The following is a 21,338-nucleotide window of genomic DNA, read 5'->3' as shown; positions in this document are numbered from 1 at the left end:
TTACTGGTGTTGCACTGTTAGTCTGTTAAAAATATACATTTCTGGGCATGCAGTTGTGACACAGGGGTAAAGTACAACCCAGGTATGGAGGCCTTAGTGTTCGACCAGCCGTCAGACTCAAATCCCGACCTGATGACCTCTGCTGCATGTTCACTCACTCCCTCGCTCATTACTCATTTCACTATCTAACCACTCTCAAATTAAGGTCACTAGAGAAAACCTTAAAAAGTATATATAGTTTCCTCATTGTATAAATGTAATTAAAGATGGGCTCTTGCTAAAAAATTCTCACATTACACTGCTGCAATAAAAGACTTGGTTTTTACCCATTACCACCAAATGCTGGCATCACTTTATTCTGTATATAACCGATTTACATATTAATTAGACTATTTTTAAGCTTCAATTTAAATTTTGATTAAAATTTTTATACTGACATGTGAAATGTTCAACAATATAACTTTCACTTGACAAAAAATCCCATTTAAGATAATAGTACACATTATACCCAGCAATCAATTGTTAAGGCCATAAAAAGTTCAAATGAGTAAAATGTAATCACATGTTTCCTTCAGTCTGTGGAATGATGGATTAGGATGTCATGTGGTACCAGCCTGACTTAAAAAAAAAAAAAAAAAAAAAAACTGTTGAAAATTTTTAAAGAGGTGTGTGTTGGTCAAACCTCATTCCAGACATTTCTCACTTGCTCTGCATAGTGGGGTCCAGATACAAAAGCCTGACAAATAATTCAGAAAATTCACCTCAACCCCATTTTGTTTATTCTGTTTTATTCGAGTGAACACACATGACAAAGACTTAACAATGCAGCACAAAGTGAAGAACATGGAGTGACCAGAAAGCATTACAAGAAAAGGAGACCGAACCCCCTGCATACACACTAAGGCACTCAGCATCACCAGGCACTGCGGCATTAACACACACAAAAAAGCTAACATCCATACGAATTACTTCATTTAACATACATGGCACTTTAAAACAGTGTTAGGTAAACACAGACAGTACCGAATATTTCATAGGTTTACAACATTTACAAATATACATTAGAAAAGTAAAACAAAACAAAAAAGCTAGAAGTAGACCACTTTTCCAAGGCTAACAAAATACATTCCTCCAAAAGACAGAAATCCACCAAGTAACAATTTAGAACTTGAACTAAGCTTAAAAGGTAAATATATATTTATTTTTGTGGTTTTGAACAACATAAATAATTTGATTATCAAACGAATATGAGAATCTACTTTGTAGATAAAGAGATAAAGTCCAACACTGCGGAGTGTCAGTAAAAAAATGTGAGTTGTTAGCGTTAATGTTAAGGTGCGTGGCTGCGGGCTTTGATCCGAGCCACTCTTGTTTGTCAGAGTGTGCGTCGTGAACATCAGTGTAACCACATCCTTCCCTTCTATTAACATAGACTCGACTACATACAGATTCACATTAACGAAGACGCACAGTTCCGGCTTCCTACGAAAATATAAGATCGGTAAATGATTTGTCGCAGACGAGGAGGCATGTGGGGAGATAAAATACAAAGGTCTCTTTACTTACACTGCGTCCCAGATATGGCATGAAGCTCAAACACCATCTTTAAAGGCTGTCTCTCAAAATACAAAAAAAAAGAGAAGAAGACAGTAACACAAAACTAAAGGTATGATTTAGCAGCTTATCGGATATTGCATTCTAAAAATATAAAATAAAGAAAATCTTCCTAGGCTTAAGAAAAACTTCACAGCATTTTTGTTTTCCCTCACTGATCAGCTGTGTGACGTTTTTTTAGTAACAATGTCCTTCATGTATGCAGGAATGCTGTGAACTTCTTAGACCACATTCTAATCACTGCCTTGCAAAAGCAGTAGATGGCATGGGTGCACGCACAAATTTTAGAGTTTTTGTTTGTGTGTGTCTTATGATGAATGGTAACTGGAGTCACACTGTGCTGTACACGCGCTGGCACGGAATAAAATGTTTTCCATTATCGCTGACGCTCTTAAGATGGGCAGCCTGTGTGCTGTTTTTTGGCACGTTTGTTGTTTTTGTGCTGAAAAGACCAAAGTGAGTGACAACTACTCCGTGCAAAAGCGCACCTGGCGCAGGTACAGGAGAGCACCTCCGGGACCTGGCTCAGTGGAAGTTGTCGTTGTTGTAAGCGCTGGAGTTGGGGAACGTGGGGATGGGTTTGTTCCAGGAGAGCGCCCCCGAGTGGTCGTCCGTGGGAAGGCTCAAGGTGCTGGCGCTCTTCATTTTGTTCTTAAGGCCCCAGCTGAGGAACGACGACTTCTTGATGACCTTGCGGGTCTTGGAGGACTTGTCTTCGTCATCGTGGGCCAGGCAAATCATGGAGTAGGTCTTGGGCAGGTTTCCGCTGAAGGTGGCGCTCTTTGTAGGCTGTGTAGACACGGGAAGTGTTTCTTATTAGCTACATTCTGCTTTGGTCAACAGTATGAAATATGCAAGTGTGCTGCGGTAATGGCATCTTCAACCAAGCATAATTTTCTTCAACGTTACATTTATGTGTAGTTAGTTCAAATGGTAAAAAAAGATGCATTCACTTTTTTGTTTTCACATGAACATTTTAAAAGTATCAACACATTTTCAACAAGTGGAAATATTTAATTCTGACATGTGTCTGACAAAAGCCTCCTTAATTCTTTTTTTTTTTCTTTCAGGAATTTGTCAGACATACCATGGGAGGGCTGTTGTCGATCACGCTGACCACCTGGATTTCAATCCCCTCCTCATCCACATCTTTCATAAGTCGCATCATGTCACTCACACCCATCCATTTGGTGTCTTTGTCACCCACGGCAATGATGTAGTCACCCTCTTTCAGTCCGTCGGTCTTAAAAAGACATGAACGAGACAAGAGTCAAACACTTGATTTTAAAGATGACGACATATTCACAGAGAATGTCTTTAAGGTCCATCATCTTGTTTCCTCCCCTAAGGCAGCAGACAGGTAAGAGTGTGTCATTTCCTGAGTAGGTCCACACCCACAGGCAGTAGTTGAACCGTTTCTGTCCAATTGCTTGATTTACATTCGCAAAAGCTGGTTGATAACTCTGCAAAATCAGCTGCCTGAATTAAAAAAAAAACCTTCTGAATGCTTTATTAAAGAGTTGCTAAGAGTTTGGCCTGGTAAAGCTTATGCCGTACAACTAATCTGTTTCTCTGGATGGCCTGAACAGCTTATTAAGGCCTGCTTTTTGTTAGCACATCTTAATGAGCTGTCAGGCTGCAGAGGATTGCAGGGCGTAAATACTCCCCATTTCTTAATTTAATTAAGTGGCCAGAGTGTCAGGAGGGAGGAGGGGAGCGCCTTCCAACATTTTTAGACGCAAATCCCGTTGAGCTTACAGAGGCAGATTTTATTTGAATCAAACATCCACAAAACCGGTAGGAGTGTTTGGAATTAGTCCATATTTCCTGTCCAAAAAAAGTAGACTCAAACTGAGCTGGTCGTTTAATTATTGTGCAAAGAGTTAGAACTAGAGAACCCGTCACACTTCATAACCTTTAAGCCTAAGAATTGTCAAAGTACAAAATGTAAATAAATTTGAACAGGTTTTTCCAATGTTTTGTTAAAGTAGGTCATATTACAGCAGACTTATTTGAATAATAATAATAATAATACATTTTATTTCAAAGGCGCCTTTCTGGCACTCAAGGACACCGTACAATAGTAAAAAACTGTGACAGAAACAAATAAAATGTAACAAGTAAAAGTAGATAAAAATAAATAAAACAAAACAATGTATCTATATAAAAACTATGTAAAATCAGGCAAACCAATTGTGTCATGTGGAAAAGGCAGATCTAAAAAGGTGTGTTTTGAGTTCGGTTTTAAAATGTGATAATGACTTTATGTTTCTAAGGTATGGTGGTAATGAGTTCCAGGGTTGGGGAGCAGAGCGACTGAAAGCTCTGCTCCCCATGGTGGTGAGACGGGCAGAGGGGACAGTGAAATGGATAGAGGAGGATGATCTGAGGGAGCGAGAGGGAATGGAAATATGAATAAGATTTGAAAGATATGGTGGGGAGAGATTGTAAAGGGCCTTGAAAGTGTACAGAAGAATTTTGTAATCTATGCGGAACTTGGTGGGCAGCCAGTGGAGTCTTTGCTGGACAGGAGTGATGTGGTGCATGGATGGGGTTTTGGTAATGATACGGGCAGCTGAATTCTGGACCAGTTGGAGCTTATGAAGAGATTTGACATGAAAACAATATATTCTCTGACATACACAACTGATGACTCAGCATATGCAACCTCTCCCTCTGTAACAGCTGTAAATGGAAAACTGACTGCTAGGCAAAAAAAGAAAGAAAAAAGCCCTAATGGAAATATGTCAAAGGAGTGAGAGCTCTTGCTTTCCTTAAAGCTTTGTGAAAATAAATAGGTCTGCAGGACAGATTTCTCTCCTTTAAACCGTTTTTTCCCCCAAAGATTATTAAACAACTAGAAATCTGGTTTTAAGTAGAAGGAGTAACTTAAAACTAAGGGGTTGGAACAACAAAATTCATATTTAGGAGCGTTTGTCCAGGAAATTAAAATCAGTCGTTTGACTTTAGTTTGTACATTTTATGATTCAGCACAAAACCTCGTGTGATGTGAGAAAAGTGTTTCCTTTGCAATTTTGTGAAATAAACCAATTTTTATTTGACAAAAAAAAAAGGCAGCACCTCATCCTAGCGGCAAAACATTTCATTGAAATTTCAAAAGATTTTTTTTTAAATTGGCATGTTTCCATTAAGCAAATTTGTTTTCAAAATATCAAATTGAGCAATTATATGGTCAATGGAAACGGAAGTAGTGTTAAATGACCATCAGCTTGGCTGCATCCAGGCAACACAACATGCAGTGACAAAGCTAACCTATGATACGTTCTTGAGTTTGATTACACAAAGTAATCATTTAGGTCAGAACTGATTCCAACATCTACTTGAATGCCACAAGAATTCAACACTTCTATGCATAAGTGGTCAATCACTACTGTGGTGCATTACAGCTCGACTCACTTCCAGTCAAAGTACTTTTAAATCCCTGGGTAGCATGCCTGTTTGTTAGGTATCAAAGCTAGCCCTCTAAGACAGGTTTTCTTCTGACTTCCTCCTCCTCCTCTCTGGATAAATTTCTATGTATATAAACTCTTATAAACTTGCCTTAGCATTCCAAATGTAACATAATTAGTCATGTGCAGTCAGATGTAAAAAATGCAGTTTAACTTACAGCGGCGCAGCTCAGAGGATCCAGTGAGACCACCTGAACTGGTGCCTCTCCTTTCAGAGTGAAACCCAGGTCTCTGTCGTCTGCACAAACTCGGATTTTCCTCGGGGCCGTCCATTTCTGCTTGGCCGAGAAGACCGACAGAGGGCCCTGAGTGGACACAAGGTGGAAAGGCTTGGGTTAATTAGATTTTTGGATTTAAAAGATACTGTTAGGTTTTGTATTGGGGTAAAACTGGAATTCCAGTTTCTTGTGTCCTCACTGACACATGACCTGTTGAAACGAGGCAGTCTGGGGAAAATTCCTGTGTAGTTCTGTCAAGATTCCTGTACGCCAAGTCACACAGAGGGCAATCATATACATGCTCTCTTCAGTAAACATGAGCATCTGTGTTATCAGGTTTCTGTGTAACAGAAACTCAGACGTTATGAATTTTATCAACATGCTTTCAGAAAGAGAAACATTTTCAAAGTACTTTACTTTTGACTTGCATAGGGCTGCAGCTACTGATTATTTTAGTAAAACAATAATGCAATTTAAAAATTCAACCACTTGTCATTTTTTTTTGCAACATTAGAAATACATAAAAACATGAAAAACAATTGTGTCAATTTCTTTTTTCAGTTAAGAAAATAAACATTTTATTGCCTAAAATGCAACAACATAGCATTCCTTAAGTAAGTCTGAACCAGGTGAAGCTAAAACTATACCACTTGAGGAGTTTTGGCTAAAACATATGTAGAAACAAAAGGTGTTTTTATCTTGAATACAAAACATAATTTTTTTTTACAGTGTTGGCTTAATACTCTGAATATGTTGGGTTTTTTTGAGTTTGTATACTCCAGTTAATGATTAATCAACTACTAACTTATTTGGTGATGATTTCAATAATCGATTAATTGTGATTAATCCAATTGTTTCAGCTTATTTAGTCATTTTGAACGCATCAATGAGCATAAATGGGAATTTAAAAAATGATAAAAAGTTTCTCCTTACAATGTCACATGTCAGAGAAGTTTACAAGATCCAAAGGTTCACTTTCTGTTACACTTGTAACTGTATTGTTTCATAGATGAAGATTGGGTTTGGCCATCATAAATGTAACCGTTTTCGTAAAACCATTTAACAACAGGGAGTGCAGAGAAGTTCGCACACTTAAAGGAACAATACATTTGATTCCAAGAAAAGATTCTTTTATGCCTTCATTTTAATCACAGAGAGCTCCGAAGTTATTATTTATTGTTCTGAATCCAGCAATCCTCTTTATCTTTCCAAGGATGACAATCCTGTGCTTAAACTGCTAGTAAATAAGTGGGTTGGATTTTATGTCAGGAACAACAGAGGTACTTCTGTTCTGAGGCTTTACCACCTGCTGCCTGAAACTGGTGCCTGCATTTTATCAGCGTAGCTGTAAACTGGGTTTAACCAAAGAGACGTGGACCAGACCATCACTGTTTTACAGTAAATATTGACATTCCTTCATGCATATAGCATGAGATTCAAAAGGAATCAGAAACTGAATGTTTAGACGTGAGGAGGAATCACTGTGCAGAGTAAAAGGAATGAGAAATGTTCCACATTTTCTCATATTACAACCACAAATGTCAATCTATTTCATGGGAATGTGAAGTAATAGACTAAAAATAGTTGTATATAAATGCCTATAAAGTTTGTTGTAGATTTCCGATCCACCCCAGAGTCGATGCTTTGCTTTGTACAACCACTTCTTGCTCATGTTCTTTCAAAAATGGCTGACTTCTTGTCATTTTCCCCTAAAAGTCAGATGTGTACAGATGTCAGTCAAATTTATTTATATGGCACTTTAAAAACAGGTTTAAAACTGCACTAAAGTACTGCACAAAAACGATAATAAGTTGATGAAAAGAAAAAGAGAAATAATACAAGAAAAAAAATATATATATATTGTTATAATATTATGAGCAATAATAAGTAAAAAAAAATAAATCACAACAGCAGAGCTACAGTATCAATTGAATGCCAAAGAATAAAAATAAGTTTTAAGAAGCGATTTAAAATTATCCACACTGTGAGCAGATCTAATCTGGAAAGGTAGAGTATACTAGAGAATAGAAGCGGACATTCGTCCGGTCTCTCTGGATCTCTTGGAGTTACTTTTAGATTAATGAAAGGCATTATTCTTTATGCACCACTTTTTGTACGTCTGTCACGTAACATTTCATTCAAACACATTGAAGTTGGTGGTTGTAATGTGAGAAAATGTGAAAAAGTTTCAGTATGATTGATAGAAAATTTCAAACGATATCCTTAACCAGATATCACAAAGGGAATTCAAAATACCAATGCTAACCCACAACAAGACGAAAAAATTACAAAATGTTCCACATCTCTGTTTCCTCAATTTATACCATAGTAACCAAAATAAGACTTACACCACGCTCAACCCATTTCCGTTCATGGTTAGTGTTAGTTTTTGCATTTGTTGTTTTGGATGAAAGTCCAGGAGGCTTTGGGAATGACATGTCTTTAAACACACAATTAAATGTCCCAGAGCTTCCTGGAGACTCACCCTTGGTTGGTTGTATTCAGAAGTGATAAAACTAAAAAGTCAAACTCTGTGTGTGTGTTCAATTCTAAGCAGATCCTTAATGGTAAAAACACACAAATCCACAACCATTTTATACCACTTGATGAATAAACCAACCACGGGAAAAAAACTTGGAAAAAATAGTAATGTGAGTAAAAGAATATTAGTAACCCACATACCAGCCTCTGGAAAAAGTCGGTGACTTTCACCTTTGTGGCAGCAGGAAGCTCCATTTCTGCTTTGTGCTCCGTTTTAGCTGAGGGGAGAGGAAGAGGAAAAACAATGAGGTCATTTACAGCCGCCGTCCTGCAGGGAGGACGACCGGGAAGGTCAACAGAGTAAACACTGCGTCACCTAACCATCACTTATCAAAGCTAATAAAACTGCAGCAGGTGTGGACACCATGAAAGCCAACACAATGGTCTCTGAGCTCGGGAAGCGTTTGTTGTGGAGACGCTCGGGGTCATTGTTCTGTCGCCAAGTCAATCACAGTGAGGTTTCTCTCTCTCAACGCAGGAATACAGACAGACTGCATTCCTCGAATCTCATCTTATCCTCCTGTGCTAAAGCAAACAGGATATTTGCTTCTTTTTTTTATCTAAAAAGAAAAACACCCCCAGGACTCACAGATGATGTCTGGAGCTTCGATGTAGTCAACGAACTCTTCCTCGTTGTCGTAGTCGCTGTACTTGTCGAGTGAGCGCCGGTGGCTGGCTTTTAGAATTTCCTGCAGAGCCTCCAGCTTCTCCAGGTGCTGGCAAAGGCTGTAGTTCCTCAGAGCCTCTTCGTGACCCGAGATGGCACGGCGAATGTGAGCTTTACCTGGAAAAAATACATGGGATATGGTCAAAGATGAACAGCTGTTTGTGTGGCCAAGGCAGCCTCTCGCGTAATCCCATTAAGTTGATTCCCACTGCTGTTACTAGCTTACCAATCCGTTCACGTTCGTCTTTGTTCTTCAGGATGTCGAGTGGGGAGCATCCCTCAGGGAGCTGATCGTACACCTGAGATAAGGTCTTCTCCTGCTGGTCCTCGTCGTCGTTGGGACCCACTAAACGCAGAGGAAAGAAACGATCCGTCACTTCAACCCTGAAAAGCTTCACCTGTAGTCGAGTTAAGATCCTCAGAAATTTCAAGTCTGCTGCATCAGAAGTCCTAAACTTAGTCTCTCAATGGCAAAAAATAAATGTCTCAGAAGGTTTTGGTTTCATCTGATAAGAGTTTTCCAACATGTTGCAACAAATTTCTATTTGATCAGTGACCTTAATTGTTACTACTCCACACCATTAAGATTAAAAATAAAGACTAAGAAAAATATTAATCATTCTCCTTTCACTTCATAATTACACACTACTTTTGTTGGTCAATCATATAAAATCCCAACAAAATATATTGAAGTATGTGGTTGTAATGTGGCACAATTTGAAAAAAAGCCGTGAATTTTGCTGAATTCTGAAGATGTTCAAATTAAACCCCAATCATTTCTTTACTAAGAAGCTCATCAGTTTCTTTTAAAACTTCATAAGTGCTTATAAGCCATCATCTACATATCCTGGTCAGAACTTTCTCTGGGTTTGGATCACACAGCTCGCTACACTGAGGTAGAACCATTTGCTGGCATTTCATCTCCATTCCACTGCTGCGATCATTCACTGACGTTTCTTGCTTGGAAATTCTCTTCTCTCTATGGTTCTGTGGTTAATTGCTTTATTTTCCTCTTCTGCCAGGAATTTGTTAATGAGCTGCCAGATTCAAAGTAGCTTAGTTTCCATATTAGTTGTGTCCTAGTCCAAGAATTACAGTCGTCCTCTAGGAAGTTTCTAATGTTTTTGTGTGGCCCGGTTAAACTTTCAGCTTGGCCTCTTCAGAATGTGCAGTTAGTTTCACTACAGACAAAGGGTTTTTAATTTTACTGCGGATTAGAAAATAAACCACAAATGTCTTTTTTTAATTATAAAAAATGAAATATGACATTTACAGGACATCAGAACTAATCAATCACCGCCATTACACAACCAGTAGAGTTACAAAACCAAACAGCAACATTGCTGTCAACCACAGAACACTTTTTTCCCTCGAGTCATTTTTTTTTATCCACTTAAACATTGTTTCTCTTACTTGTTTTTTTAGTTATGTGGACAGAGATATAAAGGAATAATCCTGCAACATTGTAACTTTTCTCCAGAATTTATTTTTCTACTTAAAATTCTTCCCTTGCCTTCCCCCCCTCCACTCTCTGTTGATCACAGTTCCTGCAGACAAAGCTTCTGAATTTCTGTGTGTGTGTGTGCATGTGTGTGTGAATCCTTAAATAGCTGTTGTGTAATAGTGTAAGAGCTCACTGTAGTTCAGTTCACTCATCTGGCAAGACCCACAGTAGCTCACACAGCATTAAAGGCAAAGAGCAGCACATTCAATAATGTTTTCTACTTGAGGCAGAACTAATTTGTTTTGTTTAAGAACCAACAGATTGTAAGAAATCCAGTTTTTTTTGTAAAAGTACATTCTCTCTGTTACATCTTTCAAAGCTCCAAAAATGTTCCAGGAAAGGTTTTCTTACACTCATGGTCCAGCAGTGCTGACGCTAAAAAGTGGTGTGCCATGGCTCGGTAGTGGTTGGTTTTGACCTGTGACATGGTGGACCAGAAGAGCGGCACGTTGTCTTTTATTGGCGTCTGGACCATGAATTGATGGACCTGATCGTAGATTTCTGAGACCTGGCAGGAAAAAGACAACGCAGGAGTGAAAAAAACCCACACTCTTGTGACCAGCACATTATTGACAGTTCATGAATGTGTGTACGCTACTTACCTTTGCAGCCTCCTGGGCCATTTTAATCAGGGAGATGAACTGGTTCAGGACCCCCGGCAGAGCAATCTTCTCAAAGAGGCACTCCTGCGCCTGAGCAATCAACAGCTGGATCAGCATGCTGACCATGGCCGGACTCATGTCATAGCTTGGGATGTGGGTGAAGGTTGCCTTGAGGTGACTCAGCATACCTGAAGGGAGAGGTTGGAGTTAACAGAAACCTAAACAAAACCCAAGTGGCTTCAAAGCATTTATGTTCTGCTTTCAAGCTCTCTTTTATGGAACATTCTGGGTCAACAACTTTTCTGGAAACCGCAAGGTAAAGTTAAGAAGCTACATTTTCTAAAGAAGCTTTTGTTTTTGTAATATTAGGCACACTAGCTAGGCTAACTGCTAATAGAAGATGATAAAAACAGCTTAGAAGGTGACCTCTATAATAATGTCCTTTGTTTTAAGGTACGAAATTGCTTGTTTTTTGCGACTGCTCTCTTGCACGCGGCGTGACATCACTTCTGCTCCTAACATAATATTTTATTACCACTCGCTACAGAAAGGTTGGACAACTTATTTTGAACTATGCTCCTATTTTCCGCTATAGTAGCTCTTATAGTAATCATTAATTGACAAACTGGCATTAAATAAAACTGAGATTCTACTTTTTTTAATCTTTCAAAGTATTCTGTTTCAATCTTTGATTAATGATCGACTTCATACGAATAACGGTAGTCCTAAAACATATTCAATAGTTTTAACAAAACTGAAACAAATAGGTGCGACTCAAACAGCAATTTGTTCTGAAATACTTGACCTGTTTTGTCTTCAACAGTAAAATTGATGGATTTTATTGTTATTCATCTGATAATTAGATAAATAACAAGGTTCCTCCCAGGATGCAGTAGGATTATCAGTTTTTCCAACAAGCCAGTGTGCATTATGTTTTGTTAGATTAGCTAGTAGCAGCAGAAAGCTATTTATTACTTAGTAATAGAAAACTAGATTGCTAGGACATATTATGCAACATGGTTTCTTCTACAACTCTTTAGAGCGCTGAAGCAAATCCAACATATATTTAGATGTGTACATAAATAAATGCTCAGCAATTGTCAGCTCTCAGTTTAGTTTTGCTGCTTGGACAATGTTCCCTGTCACAACATAAGTGCTTTAGTTACTACTAGTCAAAAAAAGATTAATCAAAGCAAGAAAAGCGAAGCCAAGTTGCGAGCTGTAATTACAGTGACAGACCGGTCATATAGCAGAGCCATATATCCATCAAGATCTGACGGCGATTCTTGAAAAGCTTTGAGCGATGGAGAGCTACTTTGTGTTTCTGATGCTTTTTTGGACTGGAGCCACATGACAAGGAGCCAGAAACATCATCTACATTCATTCTTCCTCTTGACACGGACACCAGAGGGCGGCGGCGGCCGGCTGATAAACTGACACGAGCGTCGACAAACTTTATCTGAACAACATGTTATTGTGTCCCTACTGCCATTATGTATGGTACAAAGAAACACCAACATTTCATGGAAGTATTTAGGGAGGATGCTATTTTTAAACGAATTATAGCTGACAGTTTCTTTCACCGTTTCACTCTGGAGTTGCAAACGGAAACTCCCACCTGGCCTGACTTCCACGTCGTTACAGGTTAATGCGGTCAAAGTGAAAATGTACCTGCGGCTCTTTGAAAAGACAAGATGGCCTCCTGCAAGCCCGCTATTGTCTGCCGGTCACTTCTGGTGCCGATCTGGGAGTACAGAGCGGCCATGTTGAAGACCATGCTGGCCTTCTCTAGAGACAGGTTCTGCTGGCAGACGGGAACGCCTGTGAAGGAGTCGTACCTGCAGGAAAGAAGACAACGCTCATTACCATTTACAGCTCAATTTAGAGCACAAACATAATTTTATAGTAGCTTAAAAGACATAAGTGAGTCAAGGCACAGTCTAAAACGTCTTTACTAAAACCTTCACTTTATTTTGAGACATGTTTTTCATATTAGCAGCAGCTTTTAAACATTTTATGACATTTCTGCCTTTTTATTTCCACAACTACTAGAACCTCTCATTGCACAGGAAGACAAATAGCTGGCACCAACCTAAATCTTTCTCATTTAAAGCTCCTATAAGCAAGCGAGCATTAGGTAGGGATATACCAGCTGATCCACAGGCTTAAGAAGGTGTCAGAATACTGGAAGACTGAAAACCCCCAACATGGCAGCTGATTTAGGAGAGGCCTGCTCTCCGTCTTCTTCATTTATGCAACACTTTGCTTTTAAAAGGCAGAAACTATGGAAATTAAGGTAATTGTTTGGTTCGTTTTACATGCACATCGTGTTTGTTAGTTTTTCATAACTGCAAAAGTTGCAAAAGCTGGACCTGTCACAATAACAAATTTTGCTGGACAATAAATTGTCCCAGTGATTATTGCTATAAAGGATAATATTGTTGTTTTGAGACCGTAAAGTAATATATTGATAATAGCAACATAATGCAAGTTCATCCCCTCAAAAACCAATGAACTTTAATGTAAAAAACACTTGGCACTGGAACTGGAAGACATTTTAGGTAAGGTAATCTTATTTATATAGCAAATTTTAAATATCCAAAATAAAACAAAACAACCAAAAATAATAAATAAAATGGAAATAAACACATACAACTAAAACCATAAATAAAATGTATCATGACGTCTCTGCAAACAAAATTGGCTTTCAAAAATGATTAATAATCAGAATGGAAATTATGGAGCTCATTTTAATTCATTATGTGATTAACTGATCAGTTTCTTTTTGTGTATTTTATTAGGGAATAAATATATGGTTTCTGTTTATTCAACCTTCACTGAGTGAATACTTTGTGGATCCCCTAAAGCATGATGCTGCCAGCACCATGTTTCACTATGGGACAGGTGTGTTTTCTACTATACTGTTCTTCCCATGTAGACAGAAATGTTCCAAAGCATCTTTCACATGTTTGCTTATTTTTGGGTTACTTTTGTGTTGGTGCAATCCCATAAAACGGCAATAAAATACATTTGGGTTTGTTGTGACATATCAAAATGTAAAAATGTTTGAATGATGTGAATAATTTTGTGAAGTAGAATACTTAGTAATACCAGGTGAAGAAGATGCCTGTCTGCCGTGTTGGGGAAAAGAAGCGGTTCTCTATCAGTGGAAGGTGACTGCAGTATTTTGCGAGCAGCTCCACCCCAGTTTCGTTTCGGCTTGGTGTTCTGCAGGCCTAATGCATAAAAAAATTTTAATTTAATACAGTAGTAATAATAAACCTGTAGAAGTGAGGATGTAATATTCTCACTCAAACTCTTGAAGACTAGTCATTTAAACAAAAGGAAAAATATTTGAAGTTGTAGGAGCACAACCAGTTATTTCCACACCTTGAGAAGTGAATATGAAGGTGGTTTTTACAGTAGAGAATGATACGTTGGGAAGAAAACATTCAAAAGCACTACCTGTCGGAGGTCCATCAGGTCGGCGATCTCGTCTTCAAAAGTCCTTCCGTCTTCGTTGTAGTGCTCCAGGATGAAGTCCTGTCAAACACACAGGAGTCAACCCTGAGCCCAACGCATTTATTCATTCATTTTCAACATTTTCTGGAGCTTTTCTGTTCTGCTGTACACATAAGCCAAAGAATGCGTGTTAAAAGCAGTCCCATTTCAGAGCCAACCGGCTGCACCTGCTAATTAGCTCAGAGATGTGCAAAGAGATCAATTACTGACAGGAAACCAGACCAGGAAGCGACGCGTGATAAACGAGCCATCGTGACATTTACAAGCGGGCTTCCCCTCGGCGCGGCGCAGCTCGATAATTATTCCGGCGTTCTGAGCGTCTACTGACCCGCTTTGGAATGACTTTACGGCTATAGCTGTGCTGATAGGCAGGCGTGTAAAACGTGCAGAGGATGAAAGCTGCTTTTTGGCAGGTACTACGACAACAACAACAAACTGCTGGAACATACTTTGGAAACGTCCCACACCCATTTGCTGTTTAGGTTAAAAAAAAAAAAACCCACAATGCCAGATTAGAGATCGGAGCTGCTAATAATAGAGTGGAGGGCGACTGGTGGTGCAGACAAATGACCCAAATCCTCAATGAAAGAAGTCTTGTTTTAAATCCCAACTGTAAACATCGACTATTATAATGTGGGTCATGTTTGCACGCCGGACATTTGCATTTTAACATCGATTATTGCAGGATGGGATGTCATTTTATGAAGCAATAAAAGGATCTGAACAGTAAACTCAATCCTGGACAATGACGTAAAGCTAGATTTCAGCTCAGCCCTAAACACGTGTTTGGTTTTCTACCATTCTTTTATATTTTAGGACACATATTGAAATCAAGACGAGGCGTTTGAAGTTTTTATACCTTGAATGGTGCAGAGAAGTCGACCTCTTTCGTCTCCTTCAGACCCAGAGCAATCAGGGGAATGTTGGTAGTCTCTCTGTAAGCAAAACAGAAAGAAGGTCGTCTTGTGATCAACAACGTATTAACATTCAGATTCTATGCTCCTCTAATCTGGAAGAAACTTCCAGAAAACAAGTCAGTAAATTCAATAAACGCGACCAGTTGAAGGCAAGGCTACTTCAATAATAGAGAGCAAACTACAGTAAAACCCATTAAACCAATCTGATTTACTTACAGCAACATCAAGGATCAAAATCATATTTTCTAATTACTGCATGTTGTTAATTATTGAACCTGGGAAAAAAGGTTAACAATACTGAATAATTTGAAATAATTAAGCTGATCCAAGCAGTTCAAGCTGAGAAAGTTAACATTATGTTGGGCCTTTATGTTGAAAATCATACTAGCGAAGCCAGGATTTGGCAGATGGTGTAGTGAACACACTCTGCAGGAGTTGGGATTTAAAGGTGAATGAGGGCCTCGCGCTGCACCGACTCTCCATCAATTAATCATCCTCCCCCGCCTCCCCACATCCTGACTCGCTGCTTCGCTTCAGCAATGCAGCGACGCAAACTCCTGTAATTGCTCCTTTTTTAGAAAAAAAGAAAAAAATTCTGTTATTAAAACCAGCTTCTAGTAAAAGCGAGTCTGCACCGCGACCTGAAACTTCTCGTTTCATCTCGGCTGGCGCCGTAATCGTTTGGAATGTGGAGCGGGAGGGACTCGGATGTCTGCTGCAGACAGACGGAGAGCAGGTTCAGCTCGTTATCGGGGCTGAAGAAATACACTGTGACAAGTACCTGCTGCTGTTCACAGACCAAAAAAAAACAAAACACCTGAACCCTCATCAACTTCACAGCGGCGTTAGAAACTAAAAGAAGAAATACACACAAAAAAAGATTTGCAGCAATAATGAGGTCAGGGTGTTTTCCAAAGGAAGTCATTGCATTCGATGTTGGAGGCACAAACTTTAAAGTAATTTATTAGGATGTGATGTGATAGATCAACATAAAGTAAGTAGAGCATTATTGAGAGGAAAAAAATCAGAAATAATTTTTCATATGAATATTAAAATAGTGACTTAGAGGCAAGAGAAACCTAATGTGGGGATGATGTCAAGCTGAAGCCCAGAGTTTGTTTTCTAACAGGCTTTTTATAGTAAAACATATTTCAAAAAGGTGCCATTTGCATGAAATTTTCACCAGGTGTCGGTAACAACCCAAGTAATTCATATGTAGAAACAAACCAAAACAAGTAAGTTCAGAAATTAATTTATGTGAAATAATGTAAACTAAGAGTGAAAAATATTCATTTCTCCTGAGTAATAAGGAGCAGGATGGTTTTCTAATCGATGCTGGATTTCAACTGGTGTCTTGGCTTTTATTCCTTTTTCCACCTCCCTGTTCAATTCTTTTTCCCTGCGTCATTTCTAATTATTACACATAAATTAGTTCCTGAACTTATTTGCTTTGGTTTCTCTCCCTCTTTTTTTGGAGAGAATAACCAATATGCTCCCAAAAAAAATTCAGAAAGTGTTTCAAGAAAGAGATGGGAGACATGAGCCAAGATGGAAATTGAACTAAAAAAAACAAGTATAAATGCTTCATCAAAAAGTATGTGTGTCTCTGTTTCCGGGGTTAAAATGTGGAATAGTTTGCCAGAGTAAGTAATAACTTGGTTTAAAAGAATGATTAAAAGTCATAAAGCGACTTTAATATTTAAAATTTGATTGAAACCTTTGTGATATTTTATTTACTTTTTAATCTTTTTTTGTTTCAATTTTTTCTTATCTGGATTTGTTGAATTCATGTATTCTGTTAATTTTTATCTTGTTACAGCTAAGAAGAGTGGAAATGGTTTATTTGCAATGAACACGTAAGAATAGGCTTGCAAAGACTGAATAAGCTTATGAATTATTATTTCTTTGACTGCAGTTGGATTGTTGATTGACTAACAACTATTATTACTATTGATGCATATTGATGATTCCGACGATGGCACTTGACAAAATATAATGCTTGTTACTCGTTTCTCAATTGGTGATTATGATGCTTTTATGACTTTATTTATGATTCGATTCCCGGCCTCTTGACCTTTGCCACACGTCTTCCCTCTCTCTCTTCACCTACTTTCCTGTCTTAGCATGTTCAAATAAAGACCACTAGAGCCAAAAAACAACCCTTAAAAAAATACACTGGACTTGGAGACCTTTCCTATCTGTAGTAGGTACCATGACTTTGCTACCTGATTCAGAAGAAAAGTAAATTATCTGTAGGCCCTCTCATCTATATCCAGTTTTTTTAACCCAACATATATTCTGTGAATTTTATATATATATATATATTTCTATTCTTTATTTATTTGACATTTTGTCATTTATTTATTTCTCTGCCTCATGTGGAATGAGTGTGGATGGGTGTGTGTGTGTGTGTGTGTATGTCGTGTTGCTAAAAGTTGTTGCAGAGGTTGATCTCTGCTGAATGTTTGTCACCCCGAACACACGCCCTAGACAGGGGTGTGTTCGGGGTGGGTGGGGTTTTGGGAGAAATCTGCTTGAACTTCTTCCTCTCCATGTTATCTGTGACTACTGTGTCTTCGTGGTAATAATGACTGCTGTATGTGAAGCTGCAAAATTCAATAAAGAAAGTGGGGAAAAAAAAATACACTGAACTTTGAGGTTGTAAGGTGACAGGACACCTTACATGTGACATGACTGAGTGAAAAGAACACATTTGTAATACAATGCAGGGTGAAGCTTCGCGTATCAATGGAGGCACAAGCTGTCCCAACTACATGCTCTGGTAGAACAACTCCTCGTACTCATTCATCGCTTTAAGATAGCGCCGCATTCCTCTAGCGCACTGGCTCAGTGAATCACGGCAGATCTTCTGCGTCAGCAGCACAGACAGCAGAGATAGGGGCTGCACGGCAATGCATCAGCACTTGTAGATGAGATCACTCTGATCTCTGGCTTGGTTGGGCCGGGTGCAGGTCCTGGGAGGGGAGGCATTTGTAATGCTGGGAATCTAAGATGTCAAAAGAGTCACAGAAAATTCCCTGCACTCAGACCGTTTGAAAGAAAGTTGTTAAGCAAAGGAAGGCGGGAAAAGCGGAGATCGGGATCACAAGTTCAACCTGATTAGATTCTCAGAGATGACAACTTGGGAAGCTTACATGCGGTAAATTTGTATCGTTAATTTGAAACGTTTTTCTGATTACAGCTACATGTTTTGACTACTTCAGCTCTGTGACTCCAGAGTTTGCAGGAGGCCCAGATCTCCCACCAGATACCAGTCTCCTCCTTTAGAGGAAGAGCAGAAAAATCAACAATGTGATTTAATGAGGATTATCTTTAGAAATTTTCTATAACAGAGAAGAGAGAAGTATATTCCAGCTAACACTTGAGATTTGCATTACATTTTACTGTGGCTCAGGCCTTCACCAGCTCCAATGAAGTCATGTTGACCTTTGTTTCCCTCTCATGCAACAAGGTTGAAAAAAGACACAGTGATGATGTTTCCATGGCATCAATTTTAGACACACTGAAATTTTTGGGGGACTGAAACAGCCCGAGAGAGAGAGGTTTAGGCCATGGTCCCCTCATGTTGGTCACCTCACTTCCCCCAAAAAACACAAGGAATTTACAAACGTATGGGTCATTTTTAGGGTCTGAAATACAAAGAAAATATGGAATGACTTAAAATCTCAACAACCTGCGCTACCATAAAAAAAGCAAAAAACAGCTGTAAAGCATTTTGAACTGCCTTGTTGCTGAAATGTGCTATACAGATAAACCTGATTGAGAGTGAGGTATTTTTATAGAGGTTTGATGAATATAGAAGTTTTGAAAAATCAATAGAAAATAAAGATTAACATTTATCCCTATCCATCTGGTTCTTGTCCAATATTTATAAAGCTAGAAAAAAGGTACAAATGTACAAGCTGTAAACACTGACACAAGTTTTAGTTGCTTTAATGAGATTAAAACAACCACTAGTCAGTTTTAAAAAAATGATGGTTAGAAAGGGGGAAAAGAAAAGAAAACAATTTTAAACAGGGCTTCTGCAGGTTTCACCAACTCAATTAAAGATTTTTTAAGACTATTATGGATGTAATTTAAGACCTACAAGAAATGCATGAACTTCGTCCAGCCAATTGGCAATCTATTTGTACTTATCCATGATAGATGCATAAAAGCTAGCAAGGGAATGTTGCCAGTGAAAACGTTTTAAGGATGTGCTATTTTTTGAGCAAATGTGTTTTCTGTTTTGCAGTAGCTCATGTCTGAAAAACTAGCTGAAACTGGTAAGAGTGACAATAAGGGACACTATTTAGAAGACGGAGGACTCCTGGGAAAAGCCTAGAAAGGTTATGAGAGTCTTGTCTTCTTGTATTCACCACGGAGGTTGTGTTTCAGGCTTAAATAAACAGGCTGACTCTCCATTGTGGAGATTTGTACCATCATCCCAAAGAGACAGCTGCTCACAAATCACCTAAAAGAACTTTCTCAACACATCCAAGAGCTTTGTGTTCAGGTAATGACTATGTAAGGACTGCGTGCTAGGTTTTTTTTTAATGTTTGTGTAGGTGTGTGTGTCTCAGGCTGTGGGAAACACAGGTGGACAGATAATGCTTGCTTCAGTGTCTCTATATTGTCAGACAGATCGGTGCGCTGGTGATTCTTTAAGAACCTGGCAGACACTGACAACAGGCCGTTTGTTCTGACCCTTCACTCACTCCCTAATCCCCAAGCCGAGGACACTGGCAGAGGACATTGGGGAATAACAATTTCATCCAGAAGCAGCTGCTAAACTTTCCGTGTATTAATAATCCAAATCCCAAATGGGAAAGTATGAAGTTCAACAGCAGATGAAATGCTGAGCAGAAAATATAAAAAAATAAAAAAATTAAAAAAAAACCCAAGCGGGAAAGTATTTGCCTCCCTGATCGCTGCAGGAAAGGAAAGTTCATAATCTTCCACCGTTTGTGTGTATCGGTGCAGACTAACTCCCTGAATCTAGGTTAAAACCTCATGAGTGTTGCAGGATGACGTCCATGTGGGACAAACAAAATAATCCGGGATTATCGTAGTGCCGACAGAGAGAGCGTTTTGGGTTTGTGAGGTAATTTACAAGAAAACTTGTCTAGGTCTGATCGTCTGAGCCTGGGGCTATGTAAGCGGTCAACATAATCAGCGCTGCGGACAAATGCGTTCAAAGTGAGACCATTCACGAGGGGCATTAACTTTCTGTAGAACTTTGAGATTAAATTTTTTTTTTTTTTTTTTTTTTTTAACAAAACTGAATTGACCCCAGAGACAAATTATTTTAGGGCTAATTTTACCTACAGAAAGGAGCTTTAGCATTTCCTCACAAAGCCAAAAACTTTGCTTTGTACTGTATTTTCCACACTATAAGGCACACCGGATTATAAGGCGCATAGAATAGACGCTACAGTTTGGGTTGCCGATTTGTTCCGTACTCTATTATTACACATCCACATTTGTAAATAAGTGGTCCCCGAGTACTTTATATAGTAGGCTGCCCGAGTCGTCGTTTCACTCATGGTGTTGCAATATTGTGCCCAACTGCTTTCTGGGTAACACAGACCAACCGACACGCTGCCGCCGCAGTCTCTGTCGCTCTTCCCCCACCCCCCGGCTTTAAATGTATAAACTTCATTAACAATCCAGCGTTCTGACAACTATCCCAGCATGCAGCGCACACTTCTTCTACGGGGGAAAATGAAGTCGGCAGCTGCTTACCGTAGTTGCTAGACCTGTTGTGGCTAAATATTGGCCATATATAAGGCGCACCGGATTATAAGGCGCACTGTCGGCTTTTGAGGAAATTGAAGGTTTTTAGGTGCGCCGTATAGTGCGGAAAATACGGTACTTAAAATAAGCTCAACCTCCAAAACTAGAAAAGCAGAAAAAAATTATTAAAAATATTAAGTTCTGCTTAGCTAGAATCAAAAGACTGAGAATAAAAGTTGGGTTTTATCTCTGTCTGACATGAAGTCCTTGTCAAGAGCTTTTTATGAGAGTCTTAAAATGATTGATTGAGCAACTCTAGTGTACAAAGGGAGGTTGTTCCAACACTGGGAAGCCTCAATCACAGGTGACTGGTAGAGCTTGCAGGCCACGCTTGGAATGAAGCAAAGGGGTTAAAGGTTTATTTGAATTTGGTGCAGCAAACCATTAAAACTCTTAAAAACAAGAAAGAAAACTATGAACTGGATCCTTCATTGAACAGGGAGCTGATTATGAGCAAATGCAATTGCACCATAAAGGCTAAAGTTTT

The 21,338-nt window shown here is 38.9% G+C and overlaps 1 protein-coding gene across 2 annotated transcripts in view; it reads right to left on the bottom strand.

Moving 5' to 3' along the window:
* Positions 1-771: 771 nt before the first annotated feature.
* rhpn2 (rhophilin, Rho GTPase binding protein 2) overlaps positions 772-21,338 on the bottom strand; it is a 32,080-nt gene continuing 11,513 nt past the window's right edge. Inside the window, exons 4-15 of one of the 2 annotated variants that reach the window (XM_008404865.3) lie at positions 14,998-15,073; positions 14,082-14,159; positions 13,728-13,852; positions 12,288-12,454; positions 10,617-10,804; positions 10,366-10,522; positions 8,737-8,856; positions 8,433-8,627; positions 7,985-8,061; positions 5,243-5,389; positions 2,702-2,857; positions 772-2,403 (exon numbers count right to left, since the gene is read on the bottom strand). In XM_008404865.3, coding sequence (XP_008403087.2) covers positions 2,140-2,403; positions 2,702-2,857; positions 5,243-5,389; positions 7,985-8,061; positions 8,433-8,627; positions 8,737-8,856; positions 10,366-10,522; positions 10,617-10,804; positions 12,288-12,454; positions 13,728-13,852; positions 14,082-14,159; positions 14,998-15,073 — 1,750 coding nt within the window. In that variant the 3' untranslated portion in view covers positions 772-2,139. The remainder of the gene's footprint in view (positions 2,404-2,701; positions 2,858-5,242; positions 5,390-7,984; positions 8,062-8,432; positions 8,628-8,736; positions 8,857-10,365; positions 10,523-10,616; positions 10,805-12,287; positions 12,455-13,727; positions 13,853-14,081; positions 14,160-14,997; positions 15,074-21,338) is intronic. The other variant, XM_008404866.3, reaches the window with a different exon arrangement.

Source organism: Poecilia reticulata, chromosome 3, assembly GCF_904066995.2.
Source record: "Poecilia reticulata chromosome 3, P_reticulata-male-v2, whole genome shotgun sequence".
NCBI lineage: Eukaryota > Metazoa > Chordata > Actinopteri > Cyprinodontiformes > Poeciliidae > Poecilia > Poecilia reticulata.
The sequence above is the reverse complement of the archived record's forward strand: the minus strand, read 5'-3'. Positions and strand labels throughout refer to the sequence as shown.